This window comes from Macaca mulatta, chromosome 4 (assembly GCF_049350105.2).
Source record: "Macaca mulatta isolate MMU2019108-1 chromosome 4, T2T-MMU8v2.0, whole genome shotgun sequence".
Lineage (NCBI taxonomy): Eukaryota > Metazoa > Chordata > Mammalia > Primates > Cercopithecidae > Macaca > Macaca mulatta.
In genome coordinates, this window is record NC_133409.1 from 24,252,498 (window position 1) to 24,271,538 (window position 19,041).

The following is a 19,041-nucleotide window of genomic DNA, read 5'->3' on the forward strand; positions in this document are numbered from 1 at the left end:
TTTTCTAAGTGAATAAAATATAAAGAGCACTGGAGTCCAAATTTTTATTCATAGTCTGGAGAAATTCATTAAAGTGCTGTCAACATATGGTAGATTTATGAGCTATTCCTAAGTGCTTTTTGGAGTCCTCTAATTACATAAAAGCATACCAATTGTATTGGTAAACCTTCACAATTTATGTCTGTTGATAAAGCCAAAATATTTTAGTTTCATTTGAAATGACAAGGTTTTACCTTTTCCCTTCATATTTTATATCAGGTATGATTTGAAAATTGAAAATACTTTTTTTTTCTAAATCGTGAACATCTACCTCATTCAGTGTCTCAACTACTACCATCTTCAATATGCCTGAGAAAAGGCTGAATGTATACCTTAACTGTCACGATGTCACACCAAAACATATTCATTTTACCAACATTTTGAAGTGTATCTGACACTAGTTCAGAATAAAAAGAGGGATTAAAGCTGAAATCACACGGCTGTCCTTATATATATATTAAAAGTTTTTGTTACATGTACTTACCGGACAGTGAAAACCATTTTACTCTACTGAAGAGAGAGACTGAGGAATAAAAACATGGAGAAAGAAAATAATTGTTTCAATTTAATGAACTATATGAAAAATTCAAGGAGAGCTTTGTGTTTTGAGACAGCCTTAAGTGCAATGAATAATTTCAAATACAACTTGTGCAAAAATCTGTTATTAACTCATAAGCACTATGAGTGTGATTACGGCTTAGTTTTCGTAAGTTAATTATTCTTTGTTGCTCAAGAAGTGGAAGATTTCCTGGGCTAGAAGGTTGCTGCTAGTTCCTTTTTTTTCTTTTTGAGACAGAGTCTCACTCTGTTGCCCAGGTTGGAGTGCAGTGGCACGATCCTGGCTCACTGCAACCTCCGCCTCCCAGGTTCAAGCAATTCTCCTACCTCAGCCTCCTGAGTAGCTGGGATTGTGGGCGTGCATCACCGTACCTGGCTAATTTTTTTATTTTTAGTAGAGATGGGGTTTCACCATATTGGCCAGGTTGGTCTCGAACTCTTGACCTCAGGTGATTTGCTCGCCTCGGCCTCCCCAAGTGCTGGGATTACAGGCGTGAGCCACCGTGCCCTGCAACTGCCAGTTCATTTTTATGAGATTTAGGTATTTAACTGATGAGCAAGTAAACAGAAGAGGAAGAAAAGTTGTGGTACCAACCCTGGCAACACTGTTTTTGGGAATAATATGTGGACAGGTTCATGTGTTTTGCTCCAGACAGCAGAGTCTAATCCCGTTTCTGTCATCTCCTATATGGCTAAGGATTAGCTTCTCAGAGCTTCAGTGTATCTACAATATGGAGATTATGTAATTACCCCAGTACTGATACTGTACTTGGCACACAATAAACCATAAAAAAAGTTTTATCACCACTGCTGCCTTCCTTCTCCTCTTCCTCATTCCAAAAGAAAGAAAGAAATAAACCATCAATACAGAACTCTTCAGTTCCTCTGTTTAGAATGTTATTTTCTCCAAATCTTCCATGGTTGACCCTTCTATGTCATTCAGACTGTGGCTCCGATTTGGCCTAAAGTAGTCCTCATCATCTCCCTTTCCCACCCTCTGTCACTTTATCCCATGGCTATATTTTCTTCAGAGCTCTTATTGCCATCTAAAATTATCCTGTGAACTTGTTGAACATTTTACCCCCTTACCATGTAAATTTCATGAAAGCAGAAACTTTGTCTAATTTGTTCACTGCTGAATCCTCCAGAGACTGGAACATGGCATGGAACATAATAGATGCTTAACACATTTGCTGAATAGAGGAGTGAATCATAAGGGACTAGACATGTCAAAAATTGGAAGCCTGACCAGATGATAGAGAGAAGTCTACTATAACTAGTTATTCAGGGCTCAATTCTAAGTTAGTATTATTCTAAGTCTAGTTATAAAGCATTCGATGGCAGAAACTCATAAATGCTGGAGTTGTTATTTGACTTAACAATTAAGCCTAAACTGTATTACACAGTGTTCTTTCTACCTGACTACAGTAAGTACATGAGAGAAAACGAAAGAAGTCACTATTTAATAATCATAGTACTAAGTTAGATCTAAGAACTGAAACACAAAAGTTAGCTGTAATTTATAAATTAGATCAACTGTGGGTATTGTTTTGTCAACTAAAAACAACAAAATATGATTACACAAGTAAATGCATCAACCTACTAAATGGTATTTATAAAACTAAGATGAAAATCTCTTCTGCATATCTTTTCTAACTCTAGCCTTCTACCTAATGGCAAGAATGAAAAACAAAAGTGTTTAGAACAAAGAGCCATGAAAAAAATTCTTCTGTTCTATGCCTATCCTATTAAAGCTCCTGAATTTCCTTGTTTTTGAAGGACCCTAGAATCTCTATCTGTACTACTTCAGAGGAATCGGATACTTCAAATTATTGTAAAATAAAGATCAATTGTTAAGTTAAAAACAAACATTGCCCTCAAGGCTTATGTTTATTTTAATATCAATTTAAATGAATTTTCAGCTAAATTATAAGACTGGAGCTGTTTGCTTTCAAATGCAAACGAATCGTGGCATACTCAGATATATAACCTCTCTTGGGAAAATATTTCATCATGTAGCAGAAGTGGACTCAGTTACTAAAATGGTTAACCCTATGATCTGTCAATGAACTATTTTCTAAAATGTTTTAAAGAAAAAAACTTTAAAAAGTATATAAACTATAAATCTACATCATAAAGTGATAACACAAGAAAGTTTGACAAATGAAATCTTTAGAGGACATCCTTTAGAAGGCACCTCATTCCCAGACCATAAAAATTTTTAACAAAAACAAATTTTTATGAATCAAATGATAGTTTCATACATTAAGGTAAGACTTAATTTACACAAGAAATCCAGGCCAGGGGCAGTGGCTCACGCCTATAGTCCTAGCACTTTGGGAGGCAGAGGCAGGAGGGTCACTTTAGGCCAGGAGTTCAAGACCAGTCTGGACAAAATGGTGACGGCTTAAGTAATTAGCCAGGCATGGTGGTGTGCATATGTAGTCCCAGCTATCCAGAGAGCTGAGGCAGAAGGATTCCTTGAGCCCAGGGGTTCAAGGATGCAGGGAGCTATGATCATGCCACTGTGCTCCAGCCTGAGTGATAGAGAGACCCTCATTTCAGGAAAAAAAACAAAAACAAAAACAAAAAAAACCCCAAAAAAACCCAATGACAAAAATCCAAAACAAATTCACAGCACCACAATCAAATTGTCTACATTTATCTATGCAGATAAAATTCCAGGAGTTATAGTTTAGAAGAAACAGCTCTGTACAGGTATAGTTGCATTAAAATCCAGCTAATTAGCTGATATGCATTTTGTTTACATTTCTACTGCCAACTCTAATCATCTGACTTACTTCTTAAGGCTCTAGAGTCATAATGTTTGTTCAACAATCACATATTTAAACTTCATTCTGCATGAATATTTCCCTCTGCTTTTTGTTTAAGCAGCAAGTTTTGTTCGGTACCTATTTTAGTATGGATTTATGAATTTTATAGAAAGCGTTTATATTTTAGCAGTATTAAAAATCAGTTCACTGGTGCTTAGATTTTTTAAAACAGCAATTTTTACATCTTATTATTTTTAAAATTGAAATACGTTGCATAGTCAGTGATAATAGATATCTGTCCCCTCCAAATCTCATCTTGAAATGTGCCCCCCTTCCCAGTGTTGGAGGTGAGGCCTAGTAGGTGATGTTTGGGTCATGGGGGCGGATCCCTCATGAATGTCTTGGTGCCCTCCCCTTGGTGATGAGTGAGTTCTTGCTCTGCGAGTTCACATGACATCTGGTTGTTTAGAGAGTATGACACCTCCCTTCTCTCTTGGTCCCTTCTCCCACCGTGTCACATGCCTGCTCCCCCACTGCCTTCTGCCATGAGTGGAAAGCTTCCTGAGGCTTCACGAGAAGCCAAGCAGATGCTGGAGCCACGCTTATACAGTCTGCAGAACCGTAAGTCAAATAAATCTCTCTTCTTTATAAATTACCCAGCCTCGGTATTCTTTTATAGCAATACAAAATGGATTGACACAGCCATGCAGAGAGACTGGCAAAATCCCCCCTTAACCACTCAATCTCATAATGTTATCTTAGATTATGACATCACTTAAAACTGCTCCATTACAAAAAAATTATAATTCATACATCCCACCATATAGCCTTAACTTTAAAAGCTTCCAATAACCTGTTATATTATGGCTACTACTCCTATTCTACTTCAGCTAAACCTCAAGCAATTCAACCAGTCCATTTTCTCTCTAACCACTACTTACCTGCCTTTTTCCTACTGCCTTATATTCACCTTGGACTGCATGGTCTATAAATTCAATAAATTTTGCCAGTACTTTAAAATCCATGCCTTTCTCTCTGTGTTACCTGGCTACCAAACCTCAACTAACACCAACTAACTGCCTTCTCCATGCTCGTACCTAAAGTGTTGATCACTGTTAGAAAAAGTATTATACACTTATGAGGATTGAGGCTACCATCGATTCATGGCTATCAGCCTAGATACTGTCCAGGACCTCTACCATGTTTCTGTAGTCAACCCTTCAGAATGACAATTTTAAACTGTACACATTCACATCAAACATCTCTCCTCTCCCTGAGTCTCAGCAGAAATCCTTGTCTTGTACTTAACAGGATCCACCAGAGAATAATTATCTCATTTATTTGCCACCAAGTCTAACAAGTTACCTACTTATATTCCTGCCTTCTCCCCCACTTTCTTATATTGCAAAGGATGCCTCCCCAAAGGCCATCTGTTTTCATGAATGCCACCTTCCCTAACTGCTTAAAGACCCTGAACGAATCTTAATTTCCTTACCATCTTCTCTTTTTCAATCAAAAACAATTTGGATTCTATCCTATTACTCTACCAGAAGAACCCTGCATAAAGTCATCCATGACCTCTATGTTGTAAGATGCTAAAGAGTCCGTATACAACTTCTAGCAGCAGTATTTGACACAATTGAACATCTGTTTTCAAAATACTATTTTCTCTTGCACTCTGTGATGTCAAATTCTACTAGTTTCCCTCCTACTTCTCAGACCATGACTTCTCAGTCTCCTTTTCTAGCTCTTTCTTCTTCTTAATGCTTAAATATTAAGGCCTATTGCCCTGGACAACCTTATTCCTGTCCATTCCTTCAATTATCATTTAGTTGTTGATGACTCATAGGTTCAGGCCTATCGATACCTTATCTTCTGTGCTTGAGATCTCTAATGTCTAGCTGCTATTCAGTAGCTTGGAGCCAGAATGCCCAAGTTTGAAGCCTAGCTCTGCTACTTTGCATGTCCTTGGGCAAAGAACACTCTGCCTCTGTTTCTTCCTCCATAAAATGAGAATAAAAACAGTTCCTACTCCTACTTTATAGGGTTGTTGTGAAATTAATATTAGAATTAACATTTGTCAATGGGGACTATGTTTCTCTTATTCACTTGTTTCTGCAGCACCAACTGCAGTGCCTCAAAGCAGGTATTCAATAAGCATCTGCTGATTCACTTAATGAATGAAATTACCAGATGGTAAATTATCACAATTCTCAGGCATTTTCTGCTAGCCCTATTAAATTTTAAATTCCTCGCTACAGCTATCTTATATACCCTTCTAAAGGAGATCACAATTTCAAAGAAAAATAATTTGCAAGAACATTCCTGGAAAAAACAACTTTTGTTGAAAAACATTCACTCATAGGCAAAAATCTGTGTTAGAAATCCATGTCAATATGACTCAGGCAATAAAAATGATTTGATGTACTGGTTTCAACAGTCATTATGAATTATAAAGTGATTCAACATAAATCAAAATATAACGTATTACCTCATCTCTTTCATTAGGCTTTTGAAAAATGAGAAGTGACTGACCTAGTGAGCACTTAAATCAAAGAAAAAGTGGTGGAAGGAAAAGCACCAGGTCTTCAACATCCAGGCAACACAGCAGGCCGCTGCCAAACAGCAACTGGCTCCCATCACAGACAACAGCAGTGGTGGTATAGAGGGCAGTATATGTCTGTCTGTCAACTTTACTGTTTCAAATCTGGAAGGCTGGGGAGAAGCCTACAAAGTAGAAGGTATTTCCAGGAGAGGGAAAACTTTGTAAACAAGTGCTTTTTACTTGAAAATTTAGTGAAGATGTGTATTAGTGAAGATTCGTATCCCAAATCATATTCGTCACCCTTACTACTTTGGTGCCACTTTATGGAAGGCGTTTTCCAGTGAGACTGGCTGGCTCCAGTGTGGGGACTCTTGAAAAAGTTATCTTCTCAGTAATTCTTATCTTCTGCTACTCTGGGCAGTCGAGAGGGCTACACAGTCTAACCCAAGCCAGCGGTTGCTGTGGTGGTCATGAATGCTGTTCATCACCTCCTCTTCACCCCTTTAAGTTACAGTGGCCCTATGACTTGCTCTGGCCAATGAAATGTAAGCTGAAGTAACATGGGTCTTTCAGACAGGTGCATTCAAAGCCAGTGTGGGATTTGCCAGAATCTCTTTTATCACCACTCCCTCTTCCCCATGACAACTGGAAATGACCTAGATGGCAGCTGCCCCAGCAGGTTGGACTCTGAAGGAAAGATGATGAGAAGCAGAGTCAAGGTAGAACATACTGTCTTAATCCATTGAGATTTCAGGCTGTTGCTGAATGATAACACAGGTCTATTTCTCAATGATGTGAATTTGTAGTTTGCTGCTATGTGTAGGGAATTATGCTAAAGTACAAGGAATAAAAACATTCCATTAAAAAAACAACTGAATTTGGCCGGGCACGGTGGCTCATGCCTGTAATCCCAGCATTTTGGGAGGCCGAGGCGGTTGGATCATGAGGTCAAAGATCAAGACCAGCCTGACCAACATGGTAAAACCCTGTCTCTGCTAAAAATACAAAAAAAAAAAAAAAAATTAGCCAGGCATGGTGGCGGGAGCCTGTAATCCCAGCTACTCAGGAGGCTGAGGCAGGAGAATTGCTTGAACCTGAAAGGAGGAGGTTGCAGTGAAGTGAGCCAAGATCGCACCACTGCACTCCAGCCTGGGCGGCAGAGCAAGACTCCGTCTCAGAAAACAAACAAACAAAACAAAACAAAACAAACAAACAAAAACAACTGAATTTTCTGACTTTCCCTTTCCGTTAGGTTTCAAGCACTCACTTGGCAATGAGATCAAGGGGTAGGCCCGCTTCTACCATTTACGTATTAAGTATAAATAAGTTTTAGTGCTGGGATTACTAGTGAAATGTAGAAATGAGCTCATGAATTGTGGAGATAAAATTTTTACAGCTTATAAAACTATGCTTTCAAAAACAATTATCAGTGCAAGATAGGGCTTATGCAGAGGGACAAATATAACAAATCTGAGTTAAGGGGTAGGTATGATTTCTGTAATTCACTCTAGGACAAGAAAAAGTAGTAATTTCTTTTGACTAAAATATGTGTTGTTTTTGAATCAACTCTGTACTTTTAAAGTGCAAATTAAATTTACCAATCATAATGGAATAGTCAATGTGTAACAGCTATAACTCATTAACCATGGAAATTTAATTATAAACATAATAAGTAAAATTACAATTCTCTGTTTTACTGAATTAAACTTTTAAATGAAAATATTAGCTATTCAGTATTTTACATTCCTTTCTTATAAAAATTTCAATAATGCCAAATAGTAAATTAATATTTAAAATATATGGAAGGCTAAATCTAAACCTCTAAGAAATTATAGGGCCAAACACATTAATATACAATAATTACATAATTATATAATTACATTAATATAACAATCAGTATCACCTGATAATTAAAATTGTTCCTTTCTAGGAAATTGGCATAAATGTGTCATTAAGTTTTAGTTAGATAGTTTCCTCAAATTAAGGACTATATATATATATACCTTGTAGAATTACTTTCACGTTTACTTTTTATAGTTTCTCCTTAGGTTTATAATTTCAGAATGTTCTATGTCAAATCTACTTTAAATGTCTACATTTACATAAAGTACATAAGGTACATTTAAATACAGTAGCTCATTTATGACTAAATGAGTCATAAATACAGTAGCTCATTTATGATTCAACTCATTTATGAGCTACTGTATTTAGTAATGATATAATTTAGAAATAATTATATCATTATTTATTTGTAATATAATTTACAAAATACTATTTGTAATATAATTTACAAATAGTTTCCAGCTGATTTTGAAAACTTTCTTTTTCAGAGAATCAGCATGTACAGAACAGATAAAAAGGAAGATGTTTTGCTAGCTGGGGTGGTTGGAGGTGGAGCCACAGAGGCTGTATGTGGTTAGAGATCATGCATATTGTCAATCACCTTACTACATCACATTTTCTCCTTCCAATCTCTTACCCCAAGCCTTCCAGGCCAGTTGCTTATTTATATTATCCATGTACAGATTTTACTTTAAAAGTCACTGGAAGAATTTTCTGTTGGGGTTTTAAAAAGTGAAGGTCACAGAAAACCTGTTGAAGAGTTTTAGTCAGTGAACATTTACTAAATGTTTTCTAGTGCCAGGCATACAGTGCTAAGCACGAGGATATGAAAACAGCAGAAATGTCATTTTTATTTTTGAGTTGTACAAATCCTACTGGGGAAAAGGAAGTGAGGAGGTGAGAAGGTTCACAGAGCCATAAACAATGAACTATAATAGCAGTGTATGCAGAGAATGCAGGAAAGGAAGAGAAGGGGGAGGGGTGGGGTGTCTTAGTGTTGTGCAACCAGGGAGGGCCTCAGAAGGGCTGTATCTATCTTGGCAGGTGGAAGGAGCAGGGTGAAAGCCATTCCAGGTAGAGGGAATGCAGATATAAGAAGTACTCAGATGTGCTTGGTGTGTTTTTTGGAAGAAAAAGGGTCTGTTATACAGTGGAAGATGCATGAGGATGGTTATGAAGGAAACCAAAAAAGGTAGGCTGAGACTGAATTACAAAGGCTTTGTAGGCTGAATCAAAACGATTCAACTTTTAAGGCCACATGGACCAGTGGTGGTTTGCAAGAAGACTGTGTGGAGTGATGACGACTTTCCTTAGTGCTACAGTGGGGGAGAGACTAAAGAGGGGAGATGTTGGCAGTATGAAGGTCAGTTGGATGAACATCACTGTCAGTTTTCTCCCTGTGTGCTCGCCTGTCATTCCAACAACAAAACTGACCAACCAGAACATCAACTTTTTTCTTACAGGTCTCATTAAGTTTTCCAGTTTTGGTTTACGAGCTACATTTAATCAGTAAAATGTAAGCTCCACAAGGCCAGGGACTGGGGGCTATTTTATCTTAGGCATATCTCGAGGCCATGGGTAGAGTCTGACACGTAGTTGACACTCATCCAATACCTGCTGAAGAGATACATGATTTCTTCCAAATAGTGATTGTGATCTGCAGCATATCTCTCACGGCTTTATCCCAATCACCACCCAATCTGATAAGCACCATTTCCATGAGTTGCTCTGTACAGGTGAGGACACTACACAAAAACATGCCTAGAAGAGTCTTCCTGCTGAGGGGGCCACTCAAACTCACGGTCATCAAAACTTTCTGTCTCTTAATAAGTGAACAACATGGTTCTTACTGCTCTCAAGGTTTTTCCCAGAAGACTGTCTCAATAAGGATGCTGTTGAGAAGGGGCAGAGAAAACTTTATCAGCTTCTCTTTCATTTTGCAATCTATTTATATTCTTATTTTTGTTATATATTTCTGCTTTTTTCCCCTAAATTAGTGAAATATAGACTTAACCACATATTTACCTTTTCTTAATGCAGACCTTTGGAGCTACATATATTTTTTAAGTATAACTCTGGCTGCTTTCCACCAAATTTAATGTGATGCTTATACTGTAGTTGTTAAGTAGTCTAATATTATATACTCATTCCTTGATCTAGTTATTTGAGAGATTTTTAAATTTTCAAGTAGGCATACCATTTTAAATATGTGTACATTTCTAATGTTATATTTTGATTGGAGGTATGATGTACACATTTTCCTAAAATTTTCATTGTCTATAGCATATGAAAAATATTATAAATAATTTAAGTACTGCATTAGTCTGTTTTGTGTTGCTATAAAGGAATACCCAAGGCTGGGTGATGTATAAAGAAAAGAGGTTTATTTTGGCTCATGGTTCTGCAGATGGTATAAGCAGCACAATATCAGCATCTGCTTCTGGTGGGGCCCTCAGGAAACCTACAATCATGGCAGAAGGTGAAGGGGGAGCAGGTGTCACACATGGCCAGAGGGGCAGCAAGAGAGACAGGGGAAAGGGAAAGAAGGTAGCAGACTTTTTTTTTTTTTTTTTTTTTTAAAGTAGAGACTGAGTCTGGCTTTTGTTGCCTGGGCTTCTCTCAAATTCCTGAGGCTCAAGTGATCCCCCTGCCTCAGTCTCCCCAAGTGTTGGGATTACAGGCATGAGCCACCGTGTCCAGCCAGATTCTTTTTAACAACCAGACCTTGCGGTAACAGAGTGAGAACTCACTCATTACCCTGGAGGAAGGCACCAAGACATTCATAAGGGACCTGGCCCCATGACTCAAACATCTCTCATGAGACCCCATCTTTAACACTGGGGATCACACTTCAGTATGAGATTTGGAAGGGACATACATCCAAACTGTATCAATGACCTACTTTTCAATTTCACTGTACCACTATTTCAATTCTTCCTTTTAACTGTATTGCACAGCTCTGTTATTTCTTCATTGTATGGGATTAACGTTTATTTTTATTTTAAGGTATTATGACCACTGTTTTCAATTCCGGCCTTTTTATTTTTTTCCCCAGTTAGGCCTTTTGTTGATATCTCTGCTTTCTGGATTTACATCTACCGAATTAGAGATCATAATTAAAATTCTTTCCATATATAAGAGAGCAGGATAAATCTAAACTCAATTTTCATAATTTAGAATTTAGGCAGGATTTGGGAAGGTGCTAATGTATTTCTGGTGGATCCAAATGTATTGCCGGATTTTTCTTGTTTATACCACGTATTTCTGCCTTTTATGGAAAATTCAACATAGCAATATATGTGGGTTATTTTATGATATCAAATTTTTTGTATTCATAAGGCAAAACCAGATTGCTGTTAATTCTCTTCCCTTCTTTGCTCTGATCACTAGGAAACCTGAAGATACATTTCCGTACAAAGCCCAGATGATTTACAAACTGGCAAAATGCACTGCTATGTGCTAACCTTACCTGAAACTTTAATACGCCCTAACTTTATTCTCTGTTTTTCCACAGCTCTGATTGAATCATACCTATTTTCCGGCACTCTGATTTTTTTGCAGAATGAGGCAGGAAACAGTCTGGGAGATTACTCACTTTCTAATGAATTGTGGCAGACATTGAGTTTGAAAGGTAACCAATCATATATCCTAATTTTCTTTTCTCTTTTTTTTTTTGAGATGGAGTCTCGCTCTGTCCCCAGGCTGGAGTGCAGTGGCGCAATATCGGCTCACTGCAAGCTCCGCCTCCCGGGTTTACGCCATTCTCCTGCCTCAGCCTCCTGAGTAGCTGGGACTACAGGCGCGTGCCACTACACCTGGCTAATTTTTTGTATTTTTAGTAGAGACGGGGTTGCTCCGTGTTAGCCAGGGTGGTCTCCATCTCCTGATCTTGTGATCCACCCGCCTCGGCCTCCCAAAGTGCTGGGATTACAGGTGTGAGCCACCGCGCCCGGCCCATATATCCTCATTTTCCAGAGAATTCTAAACATTTCTATGATTATCCATAAAACAAACTCTAAAAAATCGATTTCTAACTCCCAAATACTCCAAATATCTTAACCCTATTATGAAAAAGCAAATACATCTTCCCACCAGTAAACATTCTCAATCTTATCTCTCTCCTCTCTACTCCACAATCCTACTCCCCTCCGTGTTTCCTCCTTGTTAGTCTTAAAATTTGGCAGTATTATACTTATTGAGTAAATCTCTCTCAGCAATATTTTGTACTGGTGTTTGCAGCAGTGGATAACTTTTAGGGGGAATCTGAAGAAAAATCCTTTTGCTGCCTTCAAAATGAAAGGTTATCATAGTAAACTCATCTACTGTAAAAATCCATTCTGTCTCTTTTACCATTCTTGGATACGATGTCTCCCTCACCTTTTTTCTTTGAAAGCTAGTTCTTAATCATTTTGGCTTCCAGGAGTTGGCTATTGTTTTTCTATTTTACACACTTAAGTTGTACTGGCAGAATGTTTTCTTTGAGGATTAAATACTCTGGTCTCTTCTAAATGTCGTCTCTCAGCTTACAAAACAGTTTTGCAAATCAGATTACATTTTTTCAGGTATCTTATTAACTTGTCAGTTTCCATGTGGCTTGTCTATTTCCTCTGCCATATTTATATTCACCACAGTGGGTGAAATCTTATTGTTGGCTCCTACCCGTCCTACCTCCCTACCCTTCTCACAGGGCCTCAATTTCCTGTTCAGGAATTATCTATACTTCCTTATATTACTCAGTCTTCACGGGATATGAATCCCGTGAACTTTGCACAATACTTCTATCATATCCCTTTTCATTCTCCAAGATCCCCAAAGAGGCTGAAGGTAACTGAAACTTTCACAATTAGTTTCTTTCTCCAGGGACTTTGTGTCTTGAGTAGACTAACAGAAGGGTGGAAGAAACAGTCATGTTACTAATTGCAGGGTGTCCCAGGGTGATAATACAGCTGTAGAGATCCCCTATGCCAACTTGACACTTTTTGTTCCAAGTTGCTCTTCAGCCCTCTCTCTGATTCTGTAACATCTCTATGTCCTATTACATTCGCTTTCTGCTCAATATAGCTATTGGTTTCCGTTGTAAAACAATGTTATGTGGTATATTCACATAGTTCTTTTCTACATGTGTCACCTTCTCTTGCAATGTCATATTTTACATGTTTTTGCACTTGTCAATGTCAATATCATCTTTGCTTTACTCTTATTCTGTAGTAGCATTTCCAAAAATTGTTCTGAAAAATAATTATAATTTACCGTTAGCAGATGTCACTTCATTTTTTTTTTTTTTAAATAAAGGAAGGCTATTGTTAAGTAAGTGTGGAAAATGCAAGGATAAATAAAAGTTAATTCGCTTTTTTTGTGCATTCTAAATTTCCAAGAAAGAATACAGGATGTAGCTCTTCCCAAACATATTTTTAGTATCTACACAGATACAGATTTATCCTGCCATATCAAAAGAAACTAGTGGTCTTTAGAACATATTTTGGGTAATCATATTCTAGATCCTGCTATATTTACCATCTCCAGTGAGAATTTTAGTTCCCTTCCAGCTTATAATAGAGCAGTGCTACCTTTTAAATTTATTTTTAATACTGATCCTTCCTATTTAATATTCATCTTATCTCCATCCTATCTGTTTGTAATTCTCGTGGTTGAGTTTCTTACATAACATTTGAAAATACTGAGGATTGACTTTTTTATGGTGCTACAAAATATTTTAACTGAGCTAGCAGGTTTCAAATTTTTGAATATGCGCCTGTAATCAAAGTTTACTACAGGTACTTCATGTTTCTATTAGTTTTTCGATAGCTTAGACTTCTGCTGGGATTCTTAACTATTGTTCAGTGTTTCTAACTGTAACTTTCCTGAAACACGTGTCACAAATCAGTGGTACTTCTTCTCCTGCTTTTGCAATAGAAATTTAAGAATCTTGAGCTGATATCAATGTGGGGTCTATCTACTTCTGATGGTGATTTGTTCTTAAAATACTCCTGAGCCTCAGTGATGAAATCAGAATGTCAAATTATGGTGGTTTAAAAGTCTTCCTACGAGATACACAGAAAGATGAATTGTCCTAGACACCTTAGTAAATTGTCTGATCTACATAAAAAGTGTGTCGTATAAAACTTTGTCAACTATTTAAAACCAACTTATTCATAATTTGCTATGTTGGTGTTCTATTACATGAATGCTCATTTAAAAACATTTTGATATGAATACAAATAGCTCAAGAACAGACCTGGGGTAAAATAAATTTTCTGGATCACATTCCTAATGGCCAATTCCCCTGAATGCATTCATCAAATGAAAATCAATTATCAGGGACTAAGTAATTGGGAGAAATAGGTAAGTGATGATGTTAAAACAATCCAGTATTAATCACTTCTCACCTGCCAACACCACTTCAGAGAATAAATATTTATTGATTATAGCAATATTATTCAAAATAAAAAGATACTGAAAATAATCTAATTGTCCAACGTTTAGAAACTATAAGAAAAAACATGCTAAGAATATGGGTCCCTATAACTAAAGCACTCTACAGATACAAAAATGAAAGAAGAAAATCTTAAATTTTTATCATAAAAATAAAAATACAAAAAACCTACATGTAATAAAAACATGTTTGTATAGTGATGAGGACAAAGCAGACTGAAAGAATAGTTATTTGCAATGGAAGTGTTCTTTGTAGCCATTTGTTTACTAAAGTTCACTGTACAGAATTAAAAAATATCCTTACAAAGTCTTAGGCAAATTATTTTATCTATAGGCAAACTATAATATGTGGGTATTATAATTATATATATATACACATCAAGTATACACATATATAGAAACACATTTATATATGTAAACTTAAAACACTGAGTGAAAAAGTATCCTAATCAAATATGATGTATATTTAGAATAAATACGTATGTGTTTTTCTTTGTATGCTCTATTATCCTAATTGAGCCCAGACACAAAAGGATGCAATCCTTATTTCCTCTAAATTGTCTCACCTCCACAAAAATCATGGAAGAAGTTAAAACCAAGGTCATCTTAGTATATCATATCCAAAGCAATGAGAACATCCTGGCATTGGATACTCAAGGACAAGTATTCTAAAAGCAGAAACCTGTTAACTAAAATAACATTAGTTAATTTTAAACATAACTTTTTAAAAATATAGTGTTCTGGGGTATTTTGGTTTGGGCTTAATCCTTAGTATACCCTAAACTGAACTGAACAAATGAAGTTATTTGGTAGTGGAAAAATCGAAAAAAGGGAGGAAGAGGCATAATGCACCAGGGGATCACATTACCCTGGCTGAGAAGGTAACAGAGTCCACAATGAACAACATTTAACACTAAAACAGGAGAGATACAGAGGAATACAGAAGTCATCTATTTACTTTGGAAAGATCTAAGGTAGAATAAAATCTAAACAGAGAGGAAATGTAAGATTGTGAGGGTTGTATGTTGTGGTTAAGAAAGTGCTTGAGACACACGAACAAAGTCAAGCAGCTTTTCTCATTAAACATTTATTGCTCTGCTTAAATCTGTTTGAAGGAGCATAGCAATACATGAAATACTGCATTGGGTAAGATCTACTCTTTCCCCAGTTGGAATGCTGAGGCTAACTCAAATCTGATTGACGTGCAACTGAAGTATGTGACAGTTTTTCCATAATGTCAGCATTTAACACTGTCAACGTTAAAGATGAGGCCCATTCCAACAACCCTTAGTGGACACTTACGATATTCATAAAGTTGTCCAAAACCTTTCAAGAAAATAGCATCAGCGGCCTTTAAGAGGATACAAAAATCCTTTCTTAATCTATCAATAAAAGGCAGTTAAATTTAAAATTCCTGCCTTGCTCCAAGCAGTGGATAATTAATGAAGCCTTGACTCAGGAAGAGCTCCAAAGCACTTGATACAGGGAAGCTGGCCTTTAGGACTGTTTACTTGGTAGCTAAGTGTCTCACCCCCTCAATTACATAAAAACTATAATTTTTATATCTTACTTGCCAGGCTTTATTCATTTAAAAAAGTTTTTATTTGTATTAACATTGAAATAATTCTTAAAGAAAAAAATTCATCCACAAGCCTGCCACTACACTAAACTTCTTTAATTTGTCCATAGGCACATATAATTTGTAGCTATAATCACACCATACATAACACAATAGAGCCAGTTTTTAAAGGCGTTAACATTTGCTGACAATATGTTCTGCCAAACTTTCCCAGCTTGCTCATTTAATTAGTACATATTATAAGAAACTCAGTGTAAGCTACAGCTTCATTGAAATATAAAAATTCCATAGATTCCTTCTAAATATATGTCACAAATGGCATATTTTACCAAAAACGTAGTTTAAGACGCTTTATAATTCACATTTATATACCACTTTTCATCTTACCTCTTCTCCAGACAGATAGTAGGCTGAGAGTAGTCCACCAACAAAGCGTATATTTACTTCAAAGACAGAAATTTCAGCATTCTATGGAATAAAAAAATCAAACATAGTACACATTTCAGAAAACCATAATTGTGATAAATTATACTAAATACTTAAATTTTGTTCAAATCTTATGCTTACCCAGAGAAATTTACATACAGGGGGAAACGCTCTCCCTTTTAAAATTAAAGTATTAAATATCACTGTGCATTACATATATCAAAACATCACTAATGGACCCCCAAAATCGTATAATCATTATACAACAATTTTTTAAAATAAAGAAAAAACATACTTAAGATAAAAGATATGGTGTGTCTCTGTGCCCCCACCAAAATCTCATCTTGTAGCTCCCATTATTCATACATGTTGTGGGATGGACCGCATGGGAGATAACTGAATCATGGTGGGCGGGGGTCTTTCCCGTGCTGTTCTTGTGATAGTGAATAAGTCTCATGAGATCTGATGGTTTTAAAAAGGGAGTTTCCCTGCACAAGCTCTTTCTCTCTTTGACTGCGGCCATCCATGTAAGATGTGACTTGCTCCTTGCCTTCCGCCATGATTGTTAGGCCTCCCCAGCCATGTAAAACTGTAAGTCCATTAAACCTCTTTTTCTTCCCAGTCTCAGGTATGTTTTTATCAGTAGTGTGAAAATGGACTAATACAATAGATAAAAATAATTTTGACTCCTAAACAAAATTATAAAAATATTTGCAAAATAAAGTTCTTTCCTCTCTCTTCAACAGCAGATACAATACTTGATATTCCCTATTTGTGTAAATGCAATGGGGCCAGGGTATTTTTTTTTCTGATCTGCATTCTCCTTTATTTTATTCATTTGTCTGCTTCTTATTCCTGAAAGGCCATTCAGCCTACATTAGTCTAGGAATCTAGTAGTTCAACATTAGTCTAGGAATCTTTTCATGATGATGCACAGCTGGACTGCAAATAGGATTTGAAGTCCGAGGACTTGGGTCCTAGTGCTGGTTTCCAACTTTTTGCCTGTGGCTTGGGATTGTTCTTCTCATCTCTCAGAAGATAATTCATCTTTGCATAAAGGACATGATAATAATCATGTATGCTATACCATGGTGAAATAGTCCTTATTTACATCAATAATAGCTTGCTTTTATTATTTACAACGTACCAGGTGCTGTGCTAATGTCTTTATATAGACTATCTCTTTTAGTCCTCACAATGACCTTATGAATTAACTACTATTCGTATGTCCATTTTAAAATGATAAAGCCGAGACTTATAGTGGTTAATGTTACTTTTTGAAGTTCAGACAACTAAACTGAGAAGCAGGATTTGAACTTGAGTACTGTGACTCCTGATTCAGGGCTCTGCTAGTCTGACTTCTATACACCTCACATGATAATGCCCCCAAGTCTCTTTATTCATGGTCATATAATTAGTAATTACTGCGAATATTTTATACTCGATTAGTAAATAGATCCGTCTTACATTCTGTTACTAGATAAGTTAGAATAGTTAACCTACTATTTAGATTATAAAGTACATTTCAAGCTTTAGTTACCTTCTTTTCATGTTCATTGGGCCTACTGAGTAGTTGTTCACTTTTGCCTAACATCAAACCACTCACTAATAATCATGGGACTCACAGCAATTTAAAATATATGGAGTCAATATCTGGCAGATAAACTTACTCCAAATCATGAGATATTATTTCCTTTAACAAGCATTTATTAAGCAACTACTATGTGCCAGATCCTGTCCTAGGTTATAGGGAAATGGCAATAAAGACTGATAAGGTCCTCAAGGTCACTTGAGTCTACATTTTAGTGGGATAAAACATTTCCACAAAAAAAGGTGATAAGTATTCATTTTATCCTTACATGCTCTCTGTAAAAAGGTTTAAGGATCTAACAATTAAAGCCAAATAATTGCTTAAGTTAAAAAAATTCAAAAAAATTCCTATAAAAGGACAATTATGAAAACAAGTTAGGAGACAGAATTATTAGGTCAAAGTTAGGCAAAAACATCACAAAATAAGACTGGTGTGTTTAACTGTATTTTATAATTTGTAATGTGCACCTGATACAATCTGATTAAAAGTACTCTATATAGGTGTAATTTAACTTTGAGGTCTATCACTCTGAATGAGTTTTACATAAATACTGGCAAAGGCTTTAATGTTCTACAAAATTACTGATAAGGAAAAGGGAAGATAATCCATACATTTAGTTTGGTTCACGTGACTATGTTTCCTATGTTTAAGAGTAATAATATCTAATAATAAAATGGAATAAGCTTAAACCCTCAAATCACATTCCTCTCAATTAGTACTTGTGTTTTTCAGTTTTTAAACCTGGAAACAGTTTCCCACATTGCTGCCTATTGAAGACTTATAAGATGATCTTATATTCTTATTCTGGCTATAGATTCTTTACATAATTTGCATTTTCTCTTCCTCCTGTGAAAATCTGGATAATCAGGACCTTTATATAGACATCTGATAAAAATTATTGCAACATGGAGGTCTGAGTTATGTCAAACACCGCCAGAAATATATCTTCAGCTAGACATCAATCAACTGTTGGATGCGGTTATTCAACCAGTTATTGATTCAATTACATATTCTAAAACCTAAATTTTATTTATCTTGTACTGTACAATATTGAGAAATGACCCTGCAAGGTGCCATACTCAAGGAAACTTGCTATAGCTCTGGATTTCATGGATCTAACAGTCTGTCCAGTGAGCCTGTTTAAGAAGCAAATCTGGCTTGTTAGTTAATCCATGAAGGATCCCAGTGACTGCTATGTCCTTGTCTTTAATAAATCTTGCTCTGGAACATCACACCAGCACCATCACTAGTTCTC

General features: G+C 36.3%; 1 protein-coding gene across 3 annotated transcripts in view; it reads right to left on the reverse strand.

The window, feature by feature from the left end:
- Nucleotides 1–19,041, reverse strand: part of MAN1A1 (mannosidase alpha class 1A member 1) — a 176,839-nt gene that overhangs the window by 95,403 nt on the left and 62,395 nt on the right. For all 3 annotated transcript variants that reach the window (XM_015137511.3, XM_015137512.3, XM_077999321.1), the window contains exon 5: nt 16,157–16,237. In XM_015137511.3, the coding sequence (XP_014992997.1) occupies nt 16,157–16,237 (81 nt within the window). The remainder of the gene's footprint in view (nt 1–16,156; nt 16,238–19,041) is intronic.